At 37.1% G+C, this 10,623-nt stretch overlaps 1 protein-coding gene across 1 annotated transcript in view; it reads left to right on the forward strand.

Annotated features, from left to right (window-relative positions):
- The window catches only part of LOC102019004, a gene marked incomplete in the record, with an annotated part of 405,168 nt that overhangs the window by 387,864 nt on the left and 6,681 nt on the right, over positions 1-10,623 (forward strand). The window contains 1 exon segment of the mRNA XM_005414632.2: positions 10,196-10,364. Within this exon segment, the coding sequence (XP_005414689.2) occupies positions 10,196-10,364 (169 nt within the window).

Below are 10,623 nucleotides of genomic sequence, written 5' to 3' on the forward strand. Positions count from 1 at the left end.
ATATATATATATATTTTGGTCCTATTTACACTTTTAGTTTCTCACACAAGAGAAATAATGCGGTATTTCCATGTGTGTGTCTGATTTATTTCACGTAAGAGTATGGCCTCAAAGCACATCCATTTACCTAGAAATGTCTCAAGCTTATTCTTCATGGCAGAGTAATACTTCATTGTATTTATAAAAAAATCACCTTTATCCATTCACCAGCTGATGGACATTTGGGCTGTTTCCAAGATTTGCCTATTACGAACTGTGCTGCTGTAAACACGGGTGTGCATATATCACTGTGTATGATGCTTTTATTCTTTCAGGAACATACCAAGAAGGGAGAATAGTTAGGTCGAATGGAAGCTCTAGTCCTAGTTTTTTGAGGAATCTCCACACTGATTTCCACAGTGTGCATCACTCTACACTCCCACCAACAGTGGAGAGGGGTTCATTTTTCCCCATATCCCCACCAGCATTTGCTATTGGTTGATTTCTTGATAATAGCAACTCTTTCTGAGGTGAGATAGAATCTCAGCATTGTTTTAATTTGCATTTTGTGAATGACCTGTGATGTTGAACATTTTTTCATATATTGATTTGCAATTTCTATTTCTTCTTCTGAGAAATATCTATTGATTTCAGATGTCCATTTTTAGGTTGGCTATTTAAATGTGGGGGGTCTGATTATTTTTCTTAGTTCTTTACATATTCTGGATAGAAAGTCTTTGAGCAACAGCTGGCAAAATTTTTTCCCCACACTGTGGATTGTCTTGTTACTCTGTTTGTGGTTTCTCTTGCTGTACAAAAGCTTTTTAATAAGATGAGATCCTTGCTGTTGATTCTTTGTGATAGTTTCTGTGTAACTGGGTTTTGTTCATAAAGTCTTTCCCTACCCCAAAGTCTTCAAGAGTTCTACTTATTCTGTTCTCCAGAAAATTTAATGTTTTTGTTTTAATGTTTAGATTTTTGATCCATTTTTATTTTAGTTTAGTACATAGTAAAAGATATGTGTCTAATTTTAATCTTGGTATGTGAAAACCCAGTTTTTCCAGCCCCATTTATTGAAGAGTCTATCTTTCTTCCAGTGAATGTGTTTGGCACCTTTGTCAATGATAAAGTGACTAAGTATTTATGAATTTGTTTCTGCATCTTCTAATCTGTTCCATTGATCCTGGGGTCTGCTTTTTGTTTGTTTGTTTTGTCAGTACCATGATATTTTTATCACAATAGACTTGTAGTATAATTTCAAGTTGGGGATTGTGATGCCCCCTGCCTTGCTTTTGTTGCCTAGAAATACCTTTGCTATTCTAGGTCTCTTCTAGTTCCAAATGAATTTTAGGATTGTTTTCTCCAATTCTGTGAGATAAGCTGTTGGAATTTTGATTAGAATTGCATTAAATCTGTATAAAAATTTTGGAAGTATGGCAAAAGCAATAAATGTAATATACCACATTAACAGAGCCAAAGAACAAAACCATATAATAATTTTAATAGGTGCAGAAAAAGCTTTTGACAAAGTCCAACACCAATTCATGATTAAAAACCCTACAGAAAAATTGAAATAGATGGCTCAATCTGATAAAATGACAAAGCAACAGCCAACAGCACACTGAATGGGCAAAAACTGAAAGCTTTCACTCTAAAATAAGGAACAAGGCAAGAATGTCCACCATCACCACTCATACTTAATCTAGTTCTAGAAACTTTAGCCAGAGCAATTCAATAAGAGAAAGAAATAAAAGGAGTAACACTAGGGAAGGAAGAATTTATCATAATATTCACGGATGAGATGATCCTCTACATGGAAGTCCCTAACAACTCCACCAAAAGACTTCTAGATTTAATAACCAAATTCAGTAGCATAGTTGGATAAAAGTCAACACTGAAACATCAATAGCCTTCCTGTACATAAATAACAAAGTCACTGAGAGGGAAGTTAGGGAAACAACCACCTTTCACAATAATATCCCCCCAAAAATGAAAGAACTAGGAATTAATCTAACAGAAGAAGTAAAAGTAAAAGACCTCTACATGGAAAACTACAGTACTCTGAAAAAGGAGATTGGAGAAGATATCAGAAAATGGAAAGATATCTCTTCCTCTTGGGTAGCAAGAAACAATATAGTGAACATGGCCAGATGTGGGATCTTAAAGCAAACTTTGATTCATCTTTCTCTTGTATGTTCTATCTGATCCTTAGCAAATTTGTCAATAGAATCTATAAGGTATGAGCAAACTCCAGCTATTTTTCACCATTACTACTGCTCATATCTTGAACTGAGCCACTAGCACTTTTTTGTGTGTTTTTTTTATTTTAAAAATAGAAGGAGGAAAACATTAACAGACAGACAGCCTTTTACAAAATAGCAACAGAACAGTACAGACAATACAGAGTTACGAACAAAGTGGTAGGAAATTAACAATGCTTGTTGTATTACATGTTGATATCTTCAAAGTGGTTTCTCATGAAAACAGATAGTGACATGCAACATTGATCAATCAAGGACTCATTAACAGTTTCTTTCAGCAAAGAAATAGATGACAGTAGAACAGCTATGTTAACTATCCTGTATATACATACATACAACATTTCTCCTTCATTCCCTTTCGAGGCTTTGATAGGTAAATGGTCACAACTAGAGACCATACTCATAAGTGAAAGAAATCAGACCTACATGTGCAAGCACTGCATTGTCTCACTAGTGTAAAACCTGAAAGAGTTAATTTAAACTTGGAGGTATGATAGACATTGTGAATTGATACGAAAACACTCAAGGGTAAAGGTCAGCTGGGATGTGGGAAAAGAGAAGGGAAAGAAGGAGAAATTTTTTTTGTCTTTTTGAGACACAGTCTCACTATGCAGTTCAGGCTCGCCTTGAGCTCACTTTGTAGCCCAGGCTGGTCTCCAGTTTGCAACGATCCTACTGCCTCAGCCTCCCGAATGCTGGGATGACAGGCATGCGCCACCACGCCCAGCTCTCCACTAGCATTTTTAACCTAGATTATTGCAAAGATTTGCCAGTCTCCTGCTCCTGACTTGTCTTTGTGCAATATGTTCTCAACCCAGGCAGGACAATCATTTAAAGTATGTTTCACCATTTACTTGGCCAGTCCACTAAACAGCTTGGTTTCTTCTGTGAATTTCCACTCCCTTTATTTTCCATACTAATCATTCATTGTCAGTATATACTTGCTGTATTTAAAATTTTTAATCAGCTTTGTTTTTAGTTGTCTCATACAGATGATTTTTGGGGGATAGAGTACCCAATTATTATATTTCCTGTGGTACCTACGGCATCTAGGAATACGTTGCAAGTAACAAATCAGAAGAATTTGCTGAAGACAGAATGTGGCCTTGATGTTCTAAAAAATAACATATTAAACCTTAGAGTCCCAAGTTCGTGAACACAGTACTAGCAAATCAGCTCCCCTGTAAAGATAATTCGGTTAAAAGGATCATTGCAGTTTCACCTGGGGTTTGTGCCCCACGATGTGACTGTGTGGGACCAAAAGGTGCAAGACTGTGCGATGGGGGCTGTACGGGGGCATGATGTGCTCTTCTCAGGAGGCCCAGGAAGTACAAACTCAGGAAATGTGGACCTGGCCTTTCTTAGAATCTTTTCTTAAGGGCTTGCTGCCACATTCCCAGCTCCAGCTCATTTCTTGCTAACTACCTACTCTCATGTGAAGTAATTTCAACAAACTCTTTATCTTGTTTCCTCATGTAACTTGCAAGAGGCCCATTCACATCATAAACAATTTGAAGCTATTGCTTCAACAATGCATGCTCTAATATAACCGATACTTTTTCTTCTAGATAACATTTTTACAAATTGCTTTGATTTAGCCATCCCTTTCTCAGCAGTAGCTGATACCTTTAATTTTTATCTACTGTTGAGAATGAGAACACTGTGCTTATTACTGTGTACAGAATGACTAAGACAAAAAACATCCTGATGAAGCCCAGTAGTAGGCAAGGCGCAGTGCCTTGTAACTGCACCCTCAGTCTGTGCAGTGTCATTGCGTACCTCTGTGAAATTAGTCGCTCCAACAGTGCAGCGTCAGTGGTTCTCATGAATACTCGAGACTACATGAACCCATACTCGCCTGGGTTAATACCAGGGATGGAAACTGTGTAATTTGAAAGTCAGTTTAAAAGCTGGTAGTTAAAGGGATTTATATAACAGAAGAAACGTAGCTCATCATACTTTAGGAAATCAGGTCTGAACGTCATAGTGGCAGAACTGAAGTATAAATATGCACTGGTGGTCATCTGTGTGCCAGGCATTTGACCAGCACCAACGAAAGATTACAGGCCAGATGTATATTTATGACATATATTTTTCTCTGTTATGGGCAGATCACATTTCCTTATGCTACTTCTACTAGGGAGGGTATTCCTGATGCTGGATACATTTGCCAATCTGCTTCTCATGTTGCCTTCCCTGGCTCGCAGGGCCCTGCCACAGGTCCCATGGCCTCCTAAAGTCCTTGGGCTACTCCTGTGTCCATCTTCCTCAAGGGCAGTGCCATCTGCTCTCAGCTTTCTTCCTGATCGGACAGGGATCCAGGCTTCCAACACAGCCTGGAAAAGCTGGCACACATGTACCACCATCGCTGAGGGCATAAGGGCGGAACACTACGTTGCTTCGGGTCTGTAGTGACTTCCCCATGATTATTGATGAGTACGTTCATAATCAGCAGGTGCTGCTGTGTGTCAAGGCAGAAAACCACCAAGTCAGGCTTAGGACTAAGTTTCTGAGTCCATCCGTCCATCTCTTCCACACGAAGAAAGCAGGCCTTGCGGCTTCTTCCAGGAATGACCCCTCTCCGTCACTCCCCTGTTATGCAGTTCTAAGTCCCAGGGTGCCGTCTACCCCTGTATCCTCTGGGATCCTATCTAAATTCTTTCCTTTTGATTAAAATCTCCTCCTCAGTTTATTTAAGACATTTGATTGAAATTTTACGTGACAGAAATTTAATAAATGATGGATGGGTATGACCATTATCCATGCATAAAGCAGTGCAACAATATTCTTCTCCTTTCAAAGAAAACCTGTAAGGTTTTATTTAAATTTTGTCTTAGGAAATATAGCAGAATAGATTAAAGAAGGATAAATTTTATAGCTCACCAATAGCCACAGACATTTCTTCTAAATGGCCCTGCATTTTTCTTTCATGGGAGTTCTACTGATTTAGTCTCCTTCTAGCTGTAGGTCTGGTCACATTTCTCTTCCTTCATGAGTTAGTCTTTGTAGTTGATATCTTTCTAAGTCTTTATTTTTCCTAGGTAATCCTTTATTTTTGGCTTATAATTGTTCATAGTGTGTCCTATACTCCTTGTGACTTCTGCAATATCAGTTATAAAGTGTCTTCATTTTTAGTTTATTTATCTGAGTATTTTCCTTTCTAAGTTAGTCCAGCTAAAACTTTATCAATTTTGTTGATGTTTTCAACAACCCAATTCATACCTTCGTTGATTTTTTTCTATTGTATTTATATTATCTTATTTGTTTCAGCTCTAATGTCTATCCTTTTCCTTCCGCTATTCTTTGGTTTCTTTTGCTCTTCTTCAAGTTTGTAGAACTTTAATGTTATATAGAGGTTGGTGGTTTTTTTTTTTTTGTTTTTTTTTTTTTTTTTTTTTCTTTTTGAGACAGGGTCTCACTATGCAGTTCAGGCTGTCCTTAAGCTCACTGTGTATCCCAGGCTGGTCTCACACTTGCAATGATCTTCCTGCCTCAGCCTCCCGAGTGCTGGGATTACAGGCATGTGCCACCATACCTGGTGTGGTTTTGTTTTTAAGAAGAGTTTAATATTGATTGGTATTCATTCCTCTTTGAATGTTTTTTTAGAATTTAGCTCTGAAGCCATCTTATGCTAAAATTTTCTTTGCTAGAAAGTTTCTAATGACTGCTACAATCTGTTAGTGACCTCCTTAGCTAGTCTATTGCTTCTTGATTCAATCTTAGTAAAGTAGTATGTTTGTAGGAATTATGAATTTCTTTCTGAATTTTCTAATTTACTGGCATACAATTGTTTATCATAAGCCTTTATATTCCTTTTAATTTCTGAAAGTTTCAATGTAATATGCTTTTATTTCTGATTTTATTTATCTAAGTTTGTCCGTTCTTTGAAAAGAACCCAGCCTTGTTTATTTTTCTTCCTATGGGTTTATATGCTTTTTCCAGTCACAGTGATATGAAACTAGAAATGAAAATTAGGAGAAAATTAGAAACACTCACAAATATGTGGAAATTAAAGAAATCATAAAATTTTAAAATGACTTGAGACAAATTAAAATGAAAATACAGTGTATAGAATCTTAATGGACACAGCAAGAAGAGTTCTAAGAGGGACCTTTATAGAGAAATATTCAAATTAAAAATGATAAAGGATCTCAAATAAGCAGTATTATATATCAATGAACTATAAAAAGAATAGCCTAGAGTTAAAGTTAGTATGTAAAAGGAAATAGTAAAGAATAATAAGGATCTGAGTAGAAATAAATCAAACAAATATGTGTTTTATGGCCTAATGTATTATCTACCCATGTGCTATTAGATAAAATGCTTTGTATATGAGGTGTTACCAAAATATATGGTAAAAACTCAAATTTTAAAAATTATTACAGTACAAATCACATTGCCATTAATACCCCCTCTTTGAGCACACTGTTTTTGCCACTTTCTCTTCTTAGGTATTCATTTTTTAATTTTTTAAACTGAGTAAAGGGCTTTTATTTCCTTCCGTTTGCTCTCTTCTTCTTCCATGCCTTTTTTCTCTTTTTCCTGCTTTTTAAAAAAATTTTTATTAGTATAAGTCTGTGATACAGAATAATTCCATTGATCTGGGGAATTGGTACACAGGTGGAATATGGTGCAGCCAGCTGGCATGGACTGACAGCCACAGGCCCACGCTGGAGGTGTGCATGCATGTGCAGCTGCAGGGGCCTGCTGCGTATTTAAGCAAAGTGGTGGGAATAGCCTCAGGAGGCAAAACCAGCTGCTAATGCACACAGGCAGTTGTAGGGGCTGGGAATGGCAGTATTCATTGGCCTCGCTGCAGGCATCAGCTGTTGGTGCGCTAGAGTGAAAGCTGGTATCTTTAGTAGGGAACTCAGGGCCGTTTGTAAGCACACATTTGGTGGTTATATTGGATACTAAGCGAGAGCATCCATAGCAGCAGACGCTGGAGTGGCTTTAGATTAGGGAAGATGAAGTGCTGCAGGCACCTGGAGACCATGTAGACAAAAATGTGCAGAACTTTTTGTAGTGAAAGCAGCAGGAAGTCTGTGATGGCTGTGCTGGCTGTTTGCTTTCTCAGGTTGCTCTGCAGAGCCAGACATGAGTACTCAACATCAAATGCTGTGGGGTCCGTGGCAGTGAATGTGGTTGGGGACGCAAGACAGCTAAGAGGGTTTCTGACATTCTCGGTGAAGAAGTGTAATGGAGTCCTGTGCAGAGCACGACACTGAAAACGCGGTGACTCCTGCTACATGATTGCTATTGAGAGTCTCCACCTTCTTTGTTTCCAACTGTCTTTAGACACATCAACTGTACCAGTCTCTCCAGTGATTACGGTAGTGCGAAACTGAAGCTACTCTCCAAGATAGTGCTCCCAAAATGTTGGGGAAACCAGCTGTTTAACCCATTCTCCTTTTTGGTGTTAACGGGACTTGCAAGCCAGAGTTCTCTTTCTGTGCTTAGTATTTGCTTCAAGGATGGGGTGATACCCATTTGTGCAGCTATTCTTGTTTTTCCCCATTACTGTAGCATTGCTGTAGAGCTTCTGAGCTCTTCCAGATTTATTTTCATTCATGGATGACTGCCAGATTGCTTTTTAAAAATGGTATCTATCTGTGTTGAACTTTTCGTTTTGTTTATGTATTACTTTTCTGATTTTGCTGAGTGGTCTGTCTGTTCTCTTACAGTTTGCTAAGCTGCTTTAAAACAGTTATTTTCAATTTTTGGTTAGACGTCAAAATCCACTTTTGCTGCTATAACGGAATACCATACACTGGGTAATTTATTGAGAAATAAATTTTATTTTGTTCATCGTTATGGAGACGGGGTATTATAAAAACCAACATCTGGAAGAGATCTTTTCTATATCTTACTATTGCTAAAGGTGAAAGTATAAGACCCAGTCAAGAAAAAAAAAAAAAAGCATAGATAGAGCATGCAGCTTTAATAATAACTTGCTCTTCTAATAACTAAACCACTCCCATGACAATGGCATAATCCATTCCTGAGACCTCTGTTTTCATGATATAATCATTTCCCGTTAGACCCCACCAACAACACTGTTGCATTGGTGATTAAATTTAAACATGAATTCTGAAGGAGACAAACCATAGCATCAGCAAAACAATAGTTCTCACAAATTGTTGCTCTTTGTGGAAGGAAAAAAGACTTGGATTTACAACTGTATCACCTTACTAATGTCACCTTCCTACATGTTAGCTCTTTCACTAGTATCCTACTAATTGCATACACTTTATTCAAATCTTTTTGTCCTTTTCTCCTCGCTTGACTAGATATTTTTAAACAATTTATCTTGAAGTTCAGGGATTCTTCCTTTGATTTGATCCATTCTACTGTTGTCTCTTTGTCTTGCATTTTTCAAAGCACTTAGCGTATTTTCCAGCTCCCAACTTTGTGTTTGATTCTCAGTGGCCCCCAAAATCTAGAAGATGCTAAATTCCATCAGCAGTCTGATAGAAGCAAATCATAAACCAGTTCTCCTGGAAAACTACCCACCTTGTGTGCTCACTTCAATTTTCTTCTTCAGACACAAGCCAGGAAGGGGCTACTTTGTCCAGCAGGAAAAAAACATTGCAAAAATGGGCCGAGAATTTTCCTACTGGGTTCTGTGTGGCTTCTTTCTTGCTGAACTGTGGTACAGACCCTGTTATCTGTTATCTGGATTTCTTGAAAAGGGAATTTTTCCATATATCATTTCTGAATTGGTATCTCCACTGGAAGAAGGAAGGCTTATGAGTTGCTATTTTGCAATTTTGATGATGTAATGCTCCTAGACACTCTGTCTTACTTATTTCTCGTTTATTAGATCATTCATTATTTCTTATCACTGGTTATAAAATATTTTAAAGCACAAGTAATGATAATCATTACTAAGGAAATATTGGCTAATACAGAGAACTTTGCCATGTGTTAGGAATTGATATAATGACTTTACTATGGTTATTAACTTAATTGAACACATAATAAAGCTGAAGCATAGAAAGATTAAGTAAATTTCCTGAATTTAGGTACCGAGTTTATTCAAATCCAGGCCATCCATATCCATAAACCGTGTTTGCATATCTTCCATCATGATACTCCATATATATTTGTTGATTGGTTCACAGAGTTCTAATGAGAATCTTCTGGGTCTTCTTTGTTACACTCTTGAATCTGTTTTCAGAAGCCACACTTGACCTTTGACATCCATCTTCCCTGTCAATTTTGATTTTTTTTTTTTTTTTTTTGGTTTTTCTCTGGTACCGGGAACCGAACTCACGACCTTGCACTTGCCAGGCAGGTGCTTTGCCGCTGAGCTAAATCCCCAGCCCCTCAATTTTGATTTTTTAATGCCTTACAACTTCTCATGCATTGATTTCTATCCAACTTTCTTCTACAAAATTTCCTCAACTTCTTTCTCAATCTTCATCTCAAATCTAGTCAATCTTGATATGAAGATGCTCACTGGAATCTTAACTGTCAGCTTATTTCATATCATAGTAACCCATCTTCAGACCCAAGAATTTTTTATGAAACTGAAAAGTGTTTGCATTTCATTTAGCAAATGGAAAGTTAAAGGAGAGTGCAAAGATATCATAATGAAATAGTAGTAGAAACAAAAGATTTTACAATAAAATTAGTGGTCAGTAATTTTACATTATGACATTTGTAAACGATTAATTTTCATTCATGCCAACATTTATAAGGACATGCATTTTCTTCTAGGTACACTATGAATATAAGATGTGCTTGAAAATAATCTTCAGGATTTTATCATCCTGCTGAGAATCCCATCTCAGCAATTTTTAAAATGTCTCCTTTTATTCTCTAAGCATTCAGCATTGATGTTTACCTGTAGGCCAACTGCAGCAGGATTCAAATTGTATTCATCAAGTTCTCACAAAATAAATGAGGTAATGATCCAGTTTACCTGGCTGATATTCACATTTCTGTTCCAGATACCCTCAACAATTCACCGCCTACTTCCTACCTAAAAGTGATCCAGAGTTTTTTGTAAAACCTGAGGCTGGACAACTTCCTCCTTCTTGCAGTAAAGGAATTCTCATCACTGTAGGATTCAAACCGCAAATGTACAGTAAGAAATACAAGGCAACATTGGTAATTGAGGTGAGTTCTATAAGGGCAATAATCAGAGATACGTGATGTCACTACAAGCACTAAATGTCCTAAACAGGAACTGTTTCATCCAAAGATCACAGATAAAGAAAAACAATACTGCCTTTCAGAAGTCAGCTCATTTCTACTCTTCTACCTTGTTTTACTTTCCTTTTGTTCAATAAAATAACTTAAATATGGAATATAACAGCAATTTTGTCAACCCCAATGGAAAATAAGGAATTATTTCCCTTTTTTTTTTTTTTTTTTT

Source organism: Chinchilla lanigera, unplaced genomic scaffold (genome assembly GCF_000276665.1).
Source record: "Chinchilla lanigera isolate Chin_1 unplaced genomic scaffold, ChiLan1.0 scaffold00192, whole genome shotgun sequence".
NCBI lineage: Eukaryota > Metazoa > Chordata > Mammalia > Rodentia > Chinchillidae > Chinchilla > Chinchilla lanigera.